This window comes from Hydra vulgaris, chromosome 01 (assembly GCF_038396675.1).
Source record: "Hydra vulgaris chromosome 01, alternate assembly HydraT2T_AEP".
Lineage (NCBI taxonomy): Eukaryota > Metazoa > Cnidaria > Hydrozoa > Anthoathecata > Hydridae > Hydra > Hydra vulgaris.
Window position 1 is genome coordinate 23,184,789 of NC_088920.1, and position 21,820 is coordinate 23,206,608.

Here is a 21,820-nt window from a genome sequence, read left to right on the forward strand (position 1 = left end):
TGAATAATTCTTTCTATTAAATACACTTTATTTGTAATACTTTCTTCAGATATTTGCTTCATTAGGAGCGCCTAACATTTTTATAGGACTTAGGTCAGGAGAGTTTCCTGGTCAATCAAATAATGGAATATTCTGTTCTGATAGATATTTTTTACTTGATTTAGTTGTGTGACATGGTGCTCCTTCCTGAATAAAGTTTTTTTTTCCCTTGGACTAACCCACTCTGCCAATTGTGGCAACAATCTTTGTTTCAGGAATTTTTATATTGTAATTGATTCATTATTTTCTCAACAATATAGCCATCCCATTCCCCTTTCAAATATCACTGACCAGATCATCACAGAGGTGGGGTGTTTAACAGTTTGAATGATGCCAATATGTATTTGTCCAATATGTATTTTTCCTTTTTTTCCCCTATTTATCTTTTTACATATTGAGCCTTCTTTGTTAACACTTAGAAAGAACTCTTTTTGCTAAAGCATACGTTTAGCCTTTTTTGCATCATTTTTTGGTGTCAGTTTAGGTTTCTTAACTGGATGTCATGAAATTTAACCGAGGCAACGCTAAATTGCTCGCTTTGACATTTTGACTCCAGTTTGTCCAGCTATTTAGTTTTTCCATTTTTGGTTTCGATTCATTGTTGGTGGCCTGTCTATTTTCTAGAACAATTTTGGTTAGTATTCTTTCCCTGCGTGGTGTTAGGGTTCTCTTCTTTTAACATTTACCAACAATCTTTGGCATCAAGTTCTCCATATTAGCAATTTTTTGTGTATATTTTGTACAAAAACCTGCAAAATACCACATTTTCTGGTAACTTCTCCTTGCGAAAGATTAGTATTTACTAAAAGTGCCCTGATTTCAGCAACTTTTTGTGGTAAATTGTCCTTTTTTTCCCCCATAACTAAAATAAAATATCACATTAGTACTACAGTTAAGAATTTCCTTTGGTACATGTATATAAATTGACAAAAAATTAGCAAGTTGTTGGCATACATTAAAGTGGTCAGCTTGAGATTGCAGCAAATATGGAGTTAGAACAATACCTTAAAATATAATGATTTTCGCAGAGTCAAAGATAAAGGTTGCTCTGGTCATCCTGAAAAAATATGAGAAATAGACAAAAATAAATCAAATACTCTTGCTAAATGCAAAGCAAACATAAACATAGCTGAAATCACCTTAGACCTAAATACAACAATCGATGCATTTGAGTCTGCATTGTTCAATTGGCATTCGAGTATGCATTGCTAGATTTACCAATAGCGAGGCGCATATTTAAACTGATTGCCTCAATCAACATTCAAATGAAGAGATATTAGAAATCCACTTGGTAAAGATCACTTGGCTCCACTTGGCAAGATCAACAAAATAATTCATGCAGCACACTCAATCAAACATTACATGGAAGAAAAATAATTGAACCTGATACCTGATGGTCTTGGAGTAGAATGCTCAACTAATTGGAGCGTATATATTGTCTATAAGTCGTCCGCATGTAAGTTTAAAAGTCATCCACACAATTGAGAAAATAAACTTTAATTACTCAATCAAAAATATACCTATTCCATAGGAAAAAGAATTCTTATTACAGTTACTGGAGAAGACTGAAGCACTCATGATAAGAATGAGGTGGAAAGCTTTTGTCTTTCTTAAAAAACTTTCTGACAAAACTAATTCATCCAAACCCGAAAACTATGGCGTTAAATCTACAAAATGTCCTCAACAAAATGATTTAATCTAGTTAAATACATTAAATTTTATAAAGTAAAAATCAAGTTTCAAGAAAAGCTTTCTAGCAATATAAAATTTTTGCACAAATCACATAAAACTTTAACTCAAGCTGACAAAACTTCCAATATGTAAAGAATTTCAAAAAAAGAGCATAACCACCACCTTAAGAAGGCCGTTACATCACATATAAAAACCAAAATCTGAAAGATCAAATAAATATTGAAACTAAACAACTTTTAACTAATCATGATGTTTTCAACAGAATTGAATTAAATGGCAGCTCCACTCTAAAAGACTATAAGGATAATTTTTTAACAAAACAAAGTAAGAAGGATTTCTAAAGTTTTTCTATCAAAAATAAATAGTGATCTTAGAAAAAAAGTTTACATCAATCAATGGCAAGATTCACAGAATGTTATAGATTGGTTTCAAAGTATTAAAGAAAAACATCTATCCAAGTTCTTAATTTTCCATATAACTGAATTTTATCCTTCAATTAATGAAAATTTATTATTTTAATTAGGATAGAAATCATTATTAATTAACAATAAAAAAGTCTGGATTTAAAAAAATAGAGGTTTGTTTAACGTCATCATAGGAGCCTTTGCTGTCACAGAAGTTTGTGAGTTAGTTGGAATATTTATCTTGTTTTAATTATTGCAGTCTTACAACAAAGATGAAGTCGAATTGTATAGAGATGATGGTCTAGTAGTGTTTAAGAACCGTAGTGACCAACAAATGTAAAAAATTAAAAAGCACCTTGCAAAAATTTTGATCTTCTTATATCCATCAGCTGTAACTTTAAAGTTGTTAATTATCAGATCTTCTTCTTTTCAACCTTACTGCCAGCCTGGTAATTCCATCAGTTATATAAATGTTGACTCTAAACACCCTCCTAGCATACTAAAACATCTTCCTCAAACTTTCAAACTAAGATTGTCAACCAACTCTTCTAACGATAACATGTTCAAGCAATCCACTCCACCTTATCAAGATACCGTATTTAAATCAGGTTTTATTTACAAATTCACTTACCATTTAAATAAAAAACCAGTCACATTCAAAAATTACAAACGATTATAATATGGTACAACCCACTTTTCAGTACCGTTGTAACAAAAATAGGCAGTAGTTTTTTGAACATGGTAAACCATTGCACTTTTCGGTTGGTAACAAACTTTGCAAGATATTTAATCAAAATACTATTAAAATAGCTACTCATGTATGCCAAACATGAAATCTGTCATTAATTCACATAATCACAGGATATTATACAATCTGTAATACGATACTATAAAAAGGTAAAGATGAAGAAAAAATATGCAACTGTGTCAACAAATCCATCTACCCCATGATCAATCAGTGATTGATGAAGAACATTGTTTATCAAGACACTGTGTTGTCAAATAAACCTGACTACAAAGGAAAAGTAGATTTTGGCTTATGTGAAACTCCATTTAATCTTGGTATGCTATCACCTAAAATCTTTTAACATTAATAAATATAAAAATGATAATGAGTTGTCAAATGAAATTTGCGACATAAAAGACAAAATGTTTACACTCTCAATTAAGTGGAAAATTGTGAAATGTTGCAATTCTTTTAACTCTTTGTTAAAAATTTGCAATCTTTGTTTATATGAAAAAGTCTTTATTTTAACATATAAAGATGAAAACTTGTTAAATAAACGAAATGAGTTGATTTCAAAATGCAAGAACAACAACAAATTCCTCTTATCTTTTTTTGAAATTGGTGATTAGCTAATATTTTGTGTTTTTTTCTATTGCCATTGAGTATGTCCTTTAATGCTCAATTTGAAAGATCTTTTTAATATTGGACACAAATCAGTCTAAAATATCATTATATATATATACATATATATATACATATATATATATATATATATATATATATATAATATATATATATATATATATATATATATATATATATATATATATATATATATATATATATATATATATAGGCACACATATCTTAGACACTAGAAAATCAGTATCGTATAAGTCAATACCAAGAAGAATGGTCTCATATCACGTGGTATTGCTTACATCCTAATGTCGATACTATTAGAATAGTTCAATACCACTCGTTACCGAGAAGGATGGTCTTGTATCATGTGGTATCGCTTATGTACCAATATTGTTACTATCAGTATCGATTCGATACCAAACAATAACAATAATAAAAACAATCATAGAGTATCGCATGGTCTGGAATTGAGACTCTAAATTAAACAAAAAACAAAATTAAAATGTGACTTATTGAATTTTTTATTAACAAAATACAAATACAATTGCTTTTTAGAGATTTAGTTATTGTTTTTTTAACTATCTACAATACTTTGGCTATCATCCGTTCGTTGTTTTTTCCTTTACTGTATTTTCTCTGGTATTTTAGGATTTACTTCTATTAATATTTTAATAATTTTGGCGACATTTACTGTAAATTTATCATATATCTAAACAATGTAAAATGAGTTATATAATTTCGGAAATATTATTACCAAAAAAAGTCTACCCTTTAATAGACGTGCATTTAATTTTTTTTTTTTTTACATTAGTAGGTATCTATATACAAAACAAAAAAAATTCAGAGTGGTTAGACGTAAAACTTGGCAGTTAATTTAGCAAACTGTGCTTTGAGCGTTCTCCCTAAAAATCAGCCAATTTATGAATTATTGCTCCACCAAATTAATTAAAATTTTTAAAATCCTAATAGCTAATAAACAATAATAGTTATAATGTAAAAATGTAAAAAATCCATTTTTCATTTAAAAAAATTAAAAAAATTAAATCCTTTGCAAAGACTAAAACCTAGATCTTCATACTAATAGGCCATAACTTGACCACGCAAGCTACTACGTCTGAGAGTTAAGTTATTATATGTAATAACAATTCTGCTGGTAATCAATCTTTCCCAGCATTGCCGGCAATTACTATTTGAGATAAAGTATAAACAATATTTAGTAAGTAGTGTTTACCTATATTTTTCTTTAATTATTCCCAAATTAATGATGTTGTAAAAGGCATAATGAGTAAAGATTAGTTTCTTTAACAACTCAAGTATACTTATATTTAATTGTTTAAAACTAAAGTTTAGTTAATGAATGTTGAACACAGAACGAAAGACCAGGTGAGAATTACAATACCACAAGAGTTTTAATCAAAGTAATGATACCAGAAGAGAAATTAAAATATGGATGCAATACCACATAATTAATTAAATTTTAATAACTGTAATGACTGTTACAAAATCAATTCCCTTTGAACAATCATTTCTCATTCTTATTTAGAATTATCATTAACAATTGCATCACAAGTCATTTCCTTTGGAGAATTATATGAAAACCTCTCTTTATTGATTGCAAAACTATTTCCTTGGCAATTAAATCCGCACAGAAAATTTTGCTTGAATGGAATAACAATATGAGAAACTACACACAGCAGGGGCAGATAAAGGTCAACGTGCTAGGGGGTAGTCTGACCAAAAAAATTAAAAAATAAGATTTACTTTTTTTTAAATAAAACAACTCTTTCAGTTGATCAGAATGATTTTAGGTTAAAAGATTTAGTTTGCTAATATATATTGAATAATATATATATATATATTTAATATATATAAATATATTGAATGGTAATATAAATACTTTTTTTTTGTTGAGAAAAATAATAAAATGTTGAATTACAATTTTTTGTATTTTTTCTTATCTTTTTAATTTTATCAATAATATTTTGAAATTTGGCATTTCTTAGGTAGGGGGGCGGATAGTTACCCTAAACACCACCCCCCTTTCCTTTTTGTCCGCCCCTTACACACTGTTTAACATAATTTAATTATTTGTAATAATTTAATATAGAAATAAATGTTAAACAAAATCTTTTCTTTCCTTTTAATCACGATAGAAAAAACTGATTAAAACAATAACAGATGAGAAATTAAAATACAGAAGTGATATCACACAACTATTTAAATTAAAACAAATATACCAGATGCGAAATTAAATGATAAACATGATGTTGTACAACTATCTTTAAGAATTTCTTTTATAATAAATGAGTCAGTTATATACAATTCATTTATTATACGAATTTACTATTTCAAATTACTAATTGTTTATAAAAATAAATCACAAGTTCTCATGATGACCCGAGTTGCAATATCAAATGATACTATCGGTACAAAATAATACCAACATAAGCAATAACTTTTGATACTAGTATCGCATAATCTTGATATTAATACTGTAAGGTATTGCACTGAGATTAAACATTCCCAACATAACCGATACTCTCAATACCAGTATCCTGTGATCTTAATATCGATAATATAAAGTATCGCATCAAGACCAAACGATACCCACATAAACACAATACTTTGACACCAGTACCAAGTGATCTTGATATCGATACTGTAAGGTATCGCAGCGATACCAAACAAAACAACATTAACGATACTTTCAATACCAGTATTGCATGATTTCGATACTGATACTGTATGGTATCGCACTGATACCAGACGAGAAATTGAGACTCGAGACCAATTATCTAGTGTCTAATAATATATACATATATATATATATATATATATATATATATATATATATATATATATATATATATATATATATATATATATATATATATATATATATATATATATATATATATATATATATATATATATATATGAACATATACACACATATCAGTAAATAGAAGAAAATATAACCCTTGTTAAGTACTATTACCTCCAAATTTTTTTTCAATTTCATTTACAATATCTAAGCGGTCAAAAGCTTCTAACTCTTTTTTTAATTGCTCCCATGAAGAATTTTTACTTTTTTGGTTCCATTTTTTTAATACATTATCAGCCTTTTCATAACAATTTTTATTATCAGAGCCAATATTATCAAGATCTGAATCACTAAGACCTAGATGTCTTCCCCATCGCAACCAATTACTTCCAATATTATAGCTTATTTCACCACAACATTTTGAAATAAATTCATCAGAAGTCAATTCATTTCCAGTCACTGAAAAAAAGAAATTTAATTTCCAAATATAATTTCTTTTAAAGAAAATGGCAAATAAGTTTCTTTTAAAAAAAATGGCACTTAATTAATGATAATAATTAAAATAAAATTAAAAAAAAAAAAAAAAAAAGGTATTTGTGAGTATTTAAATATGATTTTAAAAGAAGTTTAAAAAATTGATTGACGGGTTTATTAGATAATTAAGTCATAATTTGTAACAATTATAATCCAATAAAAGTGTTAGGATTCAAAATTTTGAAAGCAAAATCTATAGCGATAAAATAATAAACACATAAGATATTTAATAATAAATACATAATATATAAGATAAACAAAAAGATAATTGATTAACAGCAAAAAACTTTTTAATAAATTAAACAGCTACACAGAATCTAAATTAACAATATGCTGGTTATCAAATAACATACTATAAATGAAAATTTTGAAGAACAAAAGAAAATCTGTTTTCAATTTACAATTTTTTCATAATAACATCTTTTCAAAACACCTTTTCAAAACTTCTTCAAGACTGTAACAGGTACGTTTTCTGGACCACAAGCTGTAGAAGAGTCTAAGCAGAAAATCACTTTAGATACACAAACTGGAGTGATATAAATGTCAAGCAATGGGTAAACCAGTTTGTCGGCTATACCAGGTAGGATGTGATTAGTGGAATGAAGAGTTAAAATGGATGAAAAGTTCTTGGGAATTTACTTTTTCCTTTGCTTGAGGTAACAAAATCTGAACCATGCAAGAGAAGTGGAATAATAAATTTGACCTTATTATAGACACATTAAAGAATAGCGGTCTTCAGGGTTAAACAAACCTTTTTACAATGGTTTCTAGCAATAGTAAACAGATGTCTGTTTTGTATGAGAGTTATTTGGCAATAGATATGGAAGTAATGTGTTCAATTAGAAAATGCAGCAGCACAATGAGAGAAAAAAAAGATTCCATGACAGCTTAAATCCAAAAAGTTATATAAAAATGACATTAATCAGAAGGAAGACTAAACATTTCTACCTTAAGGCCATCAGAAGAAAAACATGGAAAGAGTTCCAGTCAAATTCAAGGTAGTTGTGAAAGGTACAACAATAAAGGAATTCAGGTGATGAAGAAGAATGAAGTAATGGTTTCAAGAAATCAAACCATGATCAGAAGCACCTAAGGGTGAATATGGAGAAACTGAACACTGACTAGAATCAGAAATAAGACATAAGTCAAGCAGAGAAGCTAAATTATAGACCAAAAAACAATATTAAAAACAAAGTTATTATATAATATATTATTAAATACATATAAAAGTTACCAGGTGTAGATACTTCATGGGTATCTTTAGTATCTTCTTTGAGTTCTTTTTTTTCTACTGCTACTGGAAGTAGTGAATTATGACTTTCCACATCACCATCTGATTCTTGTTTTGTTGATTCGACTGGTTTAATGCAAAAAACAATAGAATTTTATATATATTTAAAAGCATATGCAAAATCAAATTTTAACTCAAAATAAATTCCAACATATCAAAATATAATTATCCATTATAAAGATACTATTTTGGATAGATCAATACAAACAGTTTATCAATATATAATTATAAACCACAAAATAATAATAAAAACAAAGTTATTATAAAGATATGCACTTTAGATATAAATTCTTGGGTACATCTCAGTTTAATCAACAGTTATGTTTTCTTATAGTTGTATTGCTTTTCCTTCATAATCTTTTCTTCATGTATTTTCCATTTACAGTTTTCTCATAACAACATCTTTTAAATTTATTAACTTTGATTATTTTTCAAAATTTTCTATTTATTAAAATCTTTGTGTGTTGTGAAAATCAACAAAATCTGAACCCTGTCCTATTTGTAATAATATTTAACGTGCAATATTGAATTCTTCTTTTGTATCCAGCCTGAACTTGTTGCACAGAAATTTCGTTCATAATAAAGTAAGCCTTTTTACATGCTTTTTTGCCTAATAATATGAAGAGCCTTTTTTCTAAAAGGCCCTAATTCACATTTCTACAGTTTTGAGAAAAACACAAAAAACTAATTGTCAGGCGAAGATTTTTTCTATAATTTTGTAATCGTAAATAAAAATGACTGACTTTTTCATTGATACTAGCATAATTAGATTTGTGCGTTTACCAATAAAAAATTCAAATGTTGAGAAAAATCATTATTTTAAAAATGGACTTAATGCCTTTTATAAAACTGCTGTTCATATAGGATGGGTTAAGAATGAGTTATCTGTATTTAAATATAAATTGATGAAAGAGAGGATCAAAAAAATTACTACCTTTTAACTTTTAGGTCACTGAGTTCTCAAGCCATGATCAATCTTATGTCCCTAGAAAACCCTTTTAAGGGATGATAGCCCATATATTGTAAAACATTTAGATATAAATTTGGAAATCAAACTATTACATCTGAGAAAGATATTTTGATTTTAAAGTTTGAAGCTAATAGGCCTAAAAATTTTCAAAATGACAGGGGATTTTGCATATATACAGAACTTATTACTTAACTTGGTTATGGGGAAAACATCAAGAAGTGATTTTAAGTGAAAACTTAAAATCACTTTTAAATCTTTTCCCCAAAAGTGTTTCTGAAAATTATTTTGATTGTTTTTATTATTCCCAAAACAAACACCTTAAAATAATAATATCTTTTTTTTGTGTCATTTTAATAAAAAATTTCTGGGAAAAATAATGTATTTCAAATAATAAACAATTTTCACAACACACTAGAACATATAAGTTGCAAAAATGCCTAACAAAGCCAAAGACCATGAAGAGAATAAAAAAGCTGTTTGTTTTTTGTGCCTTCAGAAGGGAAATCGTGAGCTAACAACTTTTCTGATTGAGAAAGCACAAAAAGTTCTTATTTGTGACTCATTAAGTACATCACCATTCATAAATATAGGAAGACCTAAATTATTGTAGTAATGATTAGTTGAAAAAAACTGGGTTTTATCTGAATTAAAGTTCACCAGCCACTGTGAGCCCCATGCTGTAGCAGAAGTGAGATCCTTTTCAAGCTCAAATGTCCATCCAAGAGATTAAAGAATGTTGGCTTCTTATCAAGACAAAATGATAGTATCATCAGCAAACAATGCCACCTTAGTTGTGAGAATATCTGGAAAATTGTTCATGTAATATAAAAAGAGTAACCTTAGTTCACCATACTTGATCTAAGTTCAATTGAAGTATGTATATTCATATAATAATACAATTGAATCTAAGTATGTCTTTGTGTCTTAGAGATATCTTAGTGTGTATAAGTGTTTGATTGACATTTTAAAATCTGATTTTTTTAAAATAATCTTTTGATTGTAATGATATTTTTTTCATTAAAGATAAAAATAACATAGGGAGTATTATGCTTTTAACAATAAGAGTTTATGACAACAAAAAAAAAGGTTCTGGTTTTTATTTATGATAAATATCCTCTATTGGTCAGACATGAATGTTTTATAAAAGGGTGATTTGTTCAAAACAATTTATGCAAATTTGCCCTGTTAAAAAAAACTGATTCATTTGTAGTTTGAATTTATTTTACAATTATAATTTGGTCGTAAATTCGAAAAACATAGTTTCATATTTCACTTTAATCGATTCATTGTAAGTAATATTTGCAACAAAGTTAAAAATATATTAATTTTTTCGCTTTTAATTGTTTGCAAAAGTAAATTAAAAAAATTTCTTTAATTTTTGTACTTAGCAATACATTATTAATCATTTTTATAAAATTATAATGTATTAATGCATTACAATTATAATATATTAATGCATTAAAATACACCGAGATGGAAAAAATAAACTCCCTTTTTTTTTTTAAGGCCCTGAAAATCTCCCAAGCAGTTTTTTTTGTCACTAAACAAATACTCTGCAAGACTAATCTTTAATATTTACAGAAAAATGTGTTATTAGGACTGCAGAGCTCAAAGAGTAAAAAGAAAATTAACTAGATTCATCCACACCTGATCCTAAATAGATTTGTGTGAAAAATCCTTGCTAATTCCTAATTTTAAAGATTTTGCTGTTATATCGTTTCCCAAATTAATAATTTAAAGTTTTAAACTAAAATCATTAAAATAAGTAAACAAATAAGAAAAACTAAAAAAAAAATATACCATTTTTTTTAACTGAGTTCCTAGATTGATAATTTCCCATTTTGTTGAAGAAGCCTTAAAATAATCAGGACAATAAACTTATAAAAAGTCAATATACAAATACCAATAAAATATTTACATAAAAAAAAAATATTGAGGTAATATGTACAAACCCATAGTATAGTAGCATTTTTACGAAACCTTATTATAAGAAGGTGATCATTATGCTCAATCTGTTAAAACTAAATTTTCTAAAAAAGTTTAGAAAATTTAGTTTTCTAGTTTTAATTGCTTTTAAAGTCGCAGTTTTAGTTACTTTTAGAATACATTGTTTTACTTTTTTACTTTTTGAATATGTTGTTTAAATACTCTACATACTTATTGATTTGTTAAATACACAATTTTTAAGGAAAATAAAAAATGGAAAAAAATATTTGAAATTCAAATCTGATCAAAATAGCTAACATCATAAAATAATTTACTTTAAAATTTTTAGTAATTCGAATTATAATTAAAACACATGTTTGTTTTGCTTAACATATGAAAAGTTTTAACCTGCCAAACTTTTAAATGCTTGTGTTTGTTACTTATAATAAATATATAAAAGGAAGGACATGTCAAATAGTGACTTATTATAAGAATATATTGGTTCTTGTAACTTTGTATTGCTATTTTATGTGAATAATTTGGTTAAAAATCAACTTTTAACAGTTTATTTGAATGTTTAAAAAATCTCACTTATTTTATATCAAATGTATTATTTTAATTCTAAAATTTAATAAAAAAAGTAAAATAAAAATTAAAAAATGATTTATTAAAAAGTTAATGTATCAAAAAGAAATGTAAGTATTGAACTTTTCATAACACAAATCATAATTCAAGTCTGCAAACTAAAGTTGTTCATTTAACTATGACTTCATTATTTCTATAAAAATACTGGCTGTCGTTGATTTAAAATAGGTATATATTAGTACCAGGCAGGGATGCGGAGTCCCAAAAGGACTCCGGGTTTATATCTCGACTTTTTCCAAGTCTGTAGTGTCCAGAAGCCCTAAACATGATTGTTGACTTATGATCTGCTATAAGAAAAAAGTTCATGAGATTTAATGACTTGAAACTTATTGTTTTTAAGCCCGGAGTCATGTTTTTAAGTCCTGGAGTTCCGGAGTCCTTGCCGCCATTATACCTAAGGACTCCGGACTCAAAAAACGATTGTTCCTCTAACCTAAAAGTCTAAATTTTTTTCCTATTAGTAGTCCATAAACTAATTTATATTTTTAGAGCTCCTAGATACCAAAAACTAGGATAAAGTAATCTTTTTGTGACTTTCAAATCCGGAGTCCTTTTTGGGACTCCGCATCCCTGGTACCAGGTACGGATTGCATAACATAATTTTGTTTGACTTATAGTGGTGGCAAGTAAATAACGCAAACTAATATAGGGGATTGTCAATAAACTATGCAAGGCTAAATTTCACTAAAAAACAAAACAATAAAAATTAAAGTTTTCCTGTGCAGAGAGCTTATATTAAATAAAAGATCGAAATCGTTTGGGTTTAAAAAGACCCACTCTACTGATCAGGCTATTGTTCATCTTGTTCATGATATTTTTAAATCATTTGATTAAAATAAATATACATTAGGTGTATTTATTGATCTCAGTAAGGCTTTTGACACTGTCGATCATTACATTTTATTAACAAAATTAGAAAACTATGGTATTAAACATATAAATATTGCGTGGTTTAAAAGCTATATGACAAATAGAAAACAATACATTTCTTATAATGAAGGTAAAACAACCAATATGAACATAACATGTGGGGTTCCTCAGGGATCTATATTAGGGCCACTCCTATTTGTCATTTTTATTAATGATTTAAGCAAAGCTTGTACTGAACTAGATACAATTTTATTTGCAGATGACACAAATCTATTTTATGCACATAATGATATAAATATTCTGTTTAAGTCAGCAAAACAAAAAGCTATTAAATCTTACTGAATGGTTTAATGCAAACAAATTATCTCTAAATGGAACCAAAACAAAATATACTTTTTTCCATCGTTTTCATGACCAAGATAAAATTCCCTTGAAACTTCCAAAACTTTGTATTGCCAATCAGGACATAAAAAGAGAAACCCCTTTAAAATTTCTTGGCGTGCTTCTTGATGAAAATGTGACGTGGAGAGATCACATACAATATCTCGAAAATACAATCTCAAGGAACATAGGCCTGCTATGCAGAGCTAAGCCTTTTTTAAATCCAACTTGCTTAAAGCTTTTATATTTCTCGTTCATTAATTGCCATCTTAATTATGCAAATATTGCTTGGTGCAGTACAAATAAAAATAAAATAAAAAAACTATTTAATAAACAAAAGCATGCAATCAGAATCATTTCCAATGTGGGCCGTTATACACACTCCCAAGCATTATTTGTTAATTTAAATATAATGAATGTTTATCAATTAAATGTCTATCAAGCTCTTATATTTATGTTCAAAATTAATAAAAATATCTCCTAAAATATTTTACCCATTATTCAAAATAAATCAGAATAGATATCTCACCAGATTTTCAAATAACAGCTATATTCAACTCAAAAGTTATTTTGCGGCGACCAAATTTTAAATTTCTACTAGAGGGCCGAAATTATGGAATAAAATATTAACTAATGAACTTAAAACAATTTCTATGCTAAATGAGTTTAAGAATAAATCAAAGCAAAAACTACAGATGATCGACGTAGCGCTCAGCTTTTTCTGAAGTTTTAATGAGGTTTGAAAATATATATATATATATATATATATATATATATATATATATATATATATATATATATATATATAAAATTATGGTTTATAAGAATTATTCACATATTTAAAGGTATATGCTGGTGTAAAAGGAAAGCTTCAGGATTATGCGTATTTGCTTGCTTGCTTTTTAGTAATATAGTTTCTTTGTACAAATTCCTTTTTTTCTTTTTTTTAAATTTTTCTTAACCAACACAAAAACCAAAAGTTAAAGTAGGACTTTAGGACCGATGATTTTTATTCTATTAAGTCTTTAGAAAAACGTTTTATATTATATAGTGTTACGTTTTTTAATTTTTGTTGTCTTATATTTACGGTATAGACGAAGGGGCTTGGTGATAAGACCAATTATGTCTTCTTGCCCCTGCTATTTGTATTTATATTATGCTTTACGACTTTAATAAATTTATATGGCAAAAAAAAAAAAAAAAGAAAAAAAAAGAAAGGCATTTAAATAGAGTAACAAACCACTGCTAATGATTATTTATAAAAATATTAATGAATAATAATATAAATTTTTTATATTTATATAAATATATATTTTTTATTTTAAATGTCTTTAAACAAAAAAATAATTATATTAACTTTTTAAATAAACAACTTATTTACTTTTTTCTTTTGTTTATGTTACAGCAAAAAATTGTTAAGAATCTTTTTTTTAACTTAAAAATGTGCGCACTTATCAAACAATCAATAAATGTAGGTCGTTACCTTATTTTAGAAGGATTTTACATAATACTATTTTATAAAAAGATTAGGGATGATCCATAAAGTACAAACCCTTGGAGGGGGAGAGGGGGTCTGCAAATCGTATTTATGAGATAGGAGGCAGAGGGTCAATTATAAAAGTAAGGAGACACTAAATTTAAAAAAATCTCATCAAATGTTGGGCAGGTAGGTTGAAAACGTAGGTACTTTTAGGAAGGTGGAGGGTACTCAAAAAAGCAAAATGTAAGGGGGAGAGAAGGTTCAAAATAAAAGCATAGGTACTTTATGGACAATCCCTAAGTAAAGATAAACAATTCGAAGTTATTTATTTCAAACGTAATATAAATAATCTTATAGTTATAGTTTTTTATTTATTTTAGAAAAGTTTCAATTTATTTTATATTCATTTAAGTTATTAAGTATAAGTTATTTTTATTTTATTTCTTGTTATTATTCTTACCAAAATTTATTTGCTTTTTTTACAATAAGTTTTTTTTTTAAGTTTCTTCATAATTATGTTAAGATAATTTTTTAGCACATTTTTAAAATGTATACACATTTACAAAACTTATTAACAGTCATGGTCAAGTTTTTAATACTAAATATTATTTGTGTGGTCATATTATGACGTGAAATATCACGCCTATCTGGCCAAGCTTGAAATTCTAACAACAGTTTACAGAGAATATATACGATGCAAAAATATATAAAATGAAATAGTCTCAAAAGAATAAATAGAAAAAGCGCTTAAAAGTTCAAGGATTCATATTAGAGGAGTAAAAGATATAATTAAATCTACCACAAGTGAAGAAGAAAATGAATTGATATCAACACAGACTTCCTATTCATAAAAAAGTTAAACAGATACTTAAAGAGATCAAAGATGATATAATTTTTTAAATGAAAATGACAAATTTAATGAAAAAAATTGAAATTTAAATGAAAAAAATATAAAATTTTAGGACATTTGTAAACATAAAATTTTTTACTATTTTTAAAGCAAACCAAGCGTAAAACAATTAAAATAATTACCTTTATTGGAAGAAACTTCAGAATCTTTGTTCCGTGAACTTGTTATCTCTAAATAATATAATGACCTTACTCTTAACTGACTAAAACTTTGCATAAAATTCTGGGGTTAAAAAAAAACAACACTTAAATTATAATAAATAAAAAATTAAAAAATAATAAATAAAAAATTAAAAAACAATAAATAAAAAAAGTTAAAATTGAGAAAAACAGAAAGTAATAACAAAAAATTCTAAAAGGGTTCGACTCATTCCCGCAAGGTTTAACTACAAATGTCTTTTCATATAATTTTTATCCTTTTATCCCCCTGAAAAATATTACAAAATTTGGTATATGTTTCAGGACTTGTTTCGGGTCTTATAACAAAGCAAGTATAAAACTGAAGAGTTAAAACCAAGTGGAGCTAAAACTAAGCACGACACCACCAGAGTGAAACAAAAACAAATAAAACTGCACGCAACAAATGGGCAAAAAGAAAAAAGTGTTGTAAAACTATAAAAAACCGAATAATTTATTAAAATCATTCAATTTTATCCATGACATCGTTTACCAAAACATTATTTGAAACATTGAAAGCGTAACAATTATTTAAATAGCAATTATTTATTACAATTTTTGTTTTATCTATATTAACTTTATAAAATCACATAAAAATTTATTTAAAAAACTCCAGAGTATGCAAAACTTAATATATGCCACCACGAGCAAGATTTTGTTATGAAATGTACATGGTTATGCAAAACTTATAATATGCCACCATGAGCAAGATTTTGCTATGAAATGTACATGGTTTTTCTTTGCAATAAGTCATGGTAAATCACCCTATGATGGTATTGATGGGACTGTTAAAAGACTAACTTCAATTGCTAGCCTTCATTTAGCAACAACAAATCATACTTACAGCATCTGGAATGTTTTTTTTTTTACCAAAATGAAATTATAGGAATTAGTTTTTGATACATATCTAAGGAGTCAAACATGATAACACAAATTAAATTTTTTCAAAGATTTTCTGCAAAAACGTTAGCACCCACAGCTTCATCACAACTTCATTCCAACAGGTAGCACAAAAATTGAAACTAAAGTTGTTTCTGAACAAAGTTCATTCATTTGTTTTTAATTTTTAAACTGATAAGATTATTAAAGATTGCTTGCCTAATATAAGCATTGAAATGTTTGCATGATTTATAATAAGAACCAATGGATTGGACTAGTGGAGAATATTGATGCTGAAATTAAAGATTCTCAAGTTAGATTCATGCATCCATTTTACCTTACAAGCTCATATTGTTGGCCTTCAAGAGATGGTGTGTGCTGAATTAATGATAATTAATTTTTTAGTGTTTCAGCCATCATTTTTGAGTTCTTCTCCCTAAAATGTCATAAATGGAAAATCTTTCATTAAACATAAAGGTTGTATATAGTGAAGATCATTAATGTAAAATGCAAACAAGTCTATATATTAGAACTGTACCTGAGATTCTAAAATCTTTTTTAAAAAATGAAAAAAATAAATGTATATAATTTTTTTATCATCATTAAATAACAATATTTCTTAATTTTTTTATAAAACTCACAATACAAATAAATCAGATTCAAAAAAGAAAACCTCTGCAGTTTTTTTGTAATAGGGATTTTGTTTTATATAGAACCATAGGAAAAAATTTCAGAATCATACCTTTTAGGCATCTCAAGATATACTTTTTTTTGAACATGGCATCAAAAAACTTATAAAAAGTGTTATACCATTTTGAAATTTAATTTTCATAAAGAAGCTTTAACTTTTAAGTGTTTTATATCATTTTTGATTTACTCTTCCTAAAAAATAGTTACGTACAATCTTTAAACAGTATTGAGCAAGTATTTCAAAAGTTAGAGCTGATTGTGTTATGCAATTAGCTTAAAAAGTAAAAAAATTATGGCGCTGAAAAAAATAATCAAAAAAGAGACTGAGTATTGATATCTCTGAAAATATCACTAAAATTTGGAGTGAAATTTTTTTTCATTAATATGAGCTTGTATTCCAAAAATCATCAAAATCTGAGATGGCATGATGCCGAAAAATTTTTTAGGGGTTGATTTGGCACGGAATGACCCATGTATGAAATTAAAAAATCTCAGAGTTGAAACCAAGTGGAGATAAAACAAAGCAGAATACCACCAGAGCAAAGCAAATATAAATAAAATGTACCCAACAAAAAAAGACCTAATAATTTATCAAAATCATTCAATTTTATCCTTGTTTATCAAAACATTATTTGAAACATTGAAAGTGTCTGTAAAAATGCTAAGAGCTTATGGAAAAATAAGATCAGTCAGATAAGGCTCACTAAGACTACAGTTTGCTAGATGTTTGGTTTTTATATAAAAGAATACAATGATGAACTTATAAAAATCATAGTACTTTTACCTTTGTAAAAGCCTGATATCTAACAACCTTAGCCAAGTCTATTTAAACGAGATTTTCTCTACTTTCACAGGCCAATATTTAGGTGTGTATATATAACCCAACCCAAACCCTAACAAAGTCTGTTTTAAAGGGATCCCAAAGTGATGAGACAAGTTGTGTTCATATTATAGATAAACAGAAAATAAGTTAAAAGCTAATTGAACTTTCCAAAACAAACTATTAAATGTGATATTAACTAAAAACCTCTTAATTTTTTACACCATTTTGTTTCTCGCAAAGGAAAGTTCCAGCTCTTTGATTATTTTTAATTTTTAAATTCAGTCAAAAATGTGCTTATATTTGACTTCATAAAAAAAAGTACTTTCAAAAAACTTAAAGCAAGTCTAAAATGTAGGGGTTTTCCTTTTTGGGGTAAAATGAAAATATAAGGTTCAAGTTTTTAATAACAATTTTAAATTTCGATCACCGTAGAGTTTAAAAAACTCTGCGGTGGGTGAAAACATTAATTATCAAAACCAGATGTTTTTCTAACTGAAAAACTATGCAGATTTGACAGCCTAAAATTAGGCTCTCAACCAGAAGAATAATGCCAAAACAACGAATGCTTTTACTGATAATTTATTTAATATATTGTTTTGGAAAGAAAATTATTCAATATATTGTTGTCTTTTTTTGTTGTTTTTTTAACATCTTCGCTTCCAACAAGGCTGCAAGCAACCACTATTAGAGTTGGAAGTTACTGGAAGATAAAAGATGAAGATTGTAGAGCAACATAATGATTGAAAGATGACTTAAAAGATTGCAAATTATATGAATAAGGAAAGAAAGATGAAGGAAACGAATGTCAAAGAACTGATGTTCGAGGAAAAAAACAAGAGGAATAAGATTTTTTGGAACACTTAGCAACAGCCACAGAAAATGGATGAGACTTGTTTGAATGACAAGTAACACGAAAATGAATTTTAGTAGATGGCATAGGAGATGCTAGCTCTTTAGAGCAGTGTCTGTTATAGTATTTGTAGAAAAGAGAAAGAGAAGCAACACTACGACAATGTGATAATGGTTGGAGGTTGGCTGCAAAAGCAGGTCCAACTATGTTTACAATGCGTTTTTGCACCTTGTCTAAAAGAGAAAGGGTATCATTTGAAGATCCGCCCCAGATATGGCAACAGTATTCCACACAAGGCCGGATTTGATATTTATAAAGATAGAGAATAGAATCCGGAGTAAGAAAGTGTTAAGCTTGATAAAGAGATGTAAACTTAGCGGATGCTAATTTTTCAATGGATTTGATATACAGTTTCCAAGAAAGAATGGAAGTAAGAGTTAATCCTAGAAGATGAAGGGTAGATGACTCATCGAGTATATTACTGTTCATAAATGTTGGAAGATTCATTAAAATTCACCAGCCACTGTAAGCCCCATGCTGTAGCAGAAGTGAGATCCTTTTCAAGTTCAAATGCCCCCGTCAAGCAATCAGAGAGTGTTGGCTTCTTGAAGAATGAGAAGACCAGCATGCCATACTTTATCAAAAGCTTTAAAAAATGTCAAGAGCAATGGGCTTAACCTCTCCACCTTTATATAATGCACAATAAAACCTATCGGTTATTACTGTTAGCAAAACAGCTGTATAACGAGAAGATCTAAACTGACCATTCCTATCTCTGCCTCTATTCAGGAAATCAAATCATCCTTACAAAAACAATCCACAACTGATAATCATTTAGCTGCTACAGTAAAATTAAAACCATTTTGCTGGTTTTGTGGAAACATACATTATCCATGTACTAAATGTCCTTCTTGTGAAGCTATCTTTCATAAATGTAAAAGATTGGTCATTTTGAAAAACTTGGTAGATCATCTAATGCTTCTGCTGCTATTCCTAAAATTGATGATTTCTTCTTTGCCACCATATCAGCTTCAGCAAACTCTCTTTTCAGTTTTTCAAGAGTTGCATGAGAATATTACCAACTAATATGGTGGGAAAAGACCACCTATAATGTTTGCAGCTTTAACAACAATGAAAATTGAACCTCTTGAATTGTTTGCTAATCTCACAAAAGATTGTTTACCTATTGCCACTAGACCTAGAAATTATTCTCAAAGAGATAGAGAATTTATTAAATCTGAAATTCACCACCTAGTTCAAACAGCCAAGTAAGTCACCTTGGCGTACCCAGGTCTTAGTATTAAATGAAAAGACTAAACATTGTTTGGTAATTGATTATTCTGAAACTTTTAATAAGTATACTCAATTGGACTCATATCCTTTACCTAAGATTGAAACAATTATAAGCACAATAGTACTCTTGACCTTCACTCAGCAAACTTTCAAACACCTTTATCCAAAAGAGATCAACCATATACTGCTTTTGAAGCTGACAATAAGTTGTGGCAATATATTAGAATGCCTTTTGGAGTTATCAATTGGTCTGCAAGTTTTTAACGCAAAATAGATGACTTTGTTAAAACATATGAACTAAATAACTGCTTTCCTTTCATTGATAACATTACAATATTTGGTAACAGTCAGAAAGAACATGATGAAAATCTGCTTAAGTTCAAATTAACTGCTATTGATGCTGGAAGGATCAATGGCAGCTAATCAAGCTCATCTCATTAAGTTACCTCCACCTCATAATGCTAAGTCTTTAAAACGTATTGCAATGTTCTCATACTATGTAAAATAGATAAGAAATTTTTCAGATAAATTAAACCTTTGAACTGTTACCCGATTCCCACTCAATCAGCAGCAAATATTAGCATTTGAAACAATAAAAAATGAGCTTGTTCAACCTTCTACGCAAACCATTGATGAGAATATACCTTTTACTGTAGAGAATGATGCTTCCGATGTTGCCATATCCACCAAACTTAACCAGGATGGAAAGCCTTCCATTCACGTACCCTTATGATATTCATTATTGTCATGGCCAATGTAAAAGTGGTCCAGATACATTTACTCGTATTAGATGTGCAGCAACAAGTTTTGAATCATTATATGATTTGCACTTTGCCATCCTGGAGTCATTCCCTTTCAAAATTTTATTTGTTTTAGTCTAATGTATCTTTAACCAGGATACTTGGACTTTAACAAGCAACAAAACATAATTGAGATGGATTTGAGTCGGCCTTTAATGATTTCTACATTTTTAAGCAAACATCAATGAGAGGATTTGCTTCCTAATACGAATGCTAATAAAAATACTTGTGAATTTCTGGTTTCCGAGTCTCTACAAAGTAAATATTTATTTTTCTTGAATTTAAAAGTTTATTATATTAAAAAAATAAAATGATATATTAGATGAATTTTGCTTCTTAATGGGTGGCTTATTCGTACAAAATGTCTTCAATTTGGAGTGAGGAAAGGCGGAGGGGGCTCCTTAAAAAGCACAATATGAAAAGAGGAAGTAAGGGTAGATTCTCTTTAAAATGTACAGGCACAAACAAACGTTATCAATAAGTAAAAAAAACAATTTTACTCTTCTATCGAATCATCGCTCCAGTTTTTTAAACAGCTTAACGGTTTAAAGTATATTAATTTAGATTGAACAATAGAAAACGATTAAGTACCAATGGATTGTTACCGATGGCTCTTATTTCTAATTTATTGTTTGATGTTTAAATTATAGGTCTTTTTCCAATGGGAGCCAGCTGCTTAGTAGACACTAATTCCATAAACACTTAAAAATATCTCATAAACATAATGATGATTTGCTTCAATAGCTGAACCTTGTTTACTGAATCTTCATATTTACTTTGCATTGCATTTCTTTTTATAAGTACAGATCCTGGGTTAAAAAGCCATGATGGAATTGAGGACCTAGATGATGATCTTTGTTGAAAAATGAAATGATGTTTATGTGGACTACAATTAGTAGAAGTACATAATCTTGTAGCATGAAGTGCATCAGGTAAAACTCTTTTCCAAGATGATATAGGCAGATTTTGGGATT

The 21,820-nt window shown here is 27.9% G+C and overlaps 1 protein-coding gene across 1 annotated transcript in view; it reads right to left on the reverse strand.

Moving 5' to 3' along the window:
* Positions 1 to 10,010, reverse strand: part of LOC136074261 (uncharacterized) — a 36,509-nt gene extending 26,499 nt beyond the window's left edge. The window contains exons 1-4 of the mRNA XM_065786566.1: positions 9,977 to 10,010; positions 8,097 to 8,219; positions 7,937 to 8,020; positions 6,503 to 6,787 (exon numbers count right to left, since the gene is read on the reverse strand). Of these exons, the coding sequence (XP_065642638.1) occupies positions 6,503 to 6,787; positions 7,937 to 8,020; positions 8,097 to 8,219; positions 9,977 to 10,010 (526 nt within the window). The remainder of the gene's footprint in view (positions 1 to 6,502; positions 6,788 to 7,936; positions 8,021 to 8,096; positions 8,220 to 9,976) is intronic.
* Between the last annotated feature and the right edge of the window lie 11,810 nt (positions 10,011 to 21,820).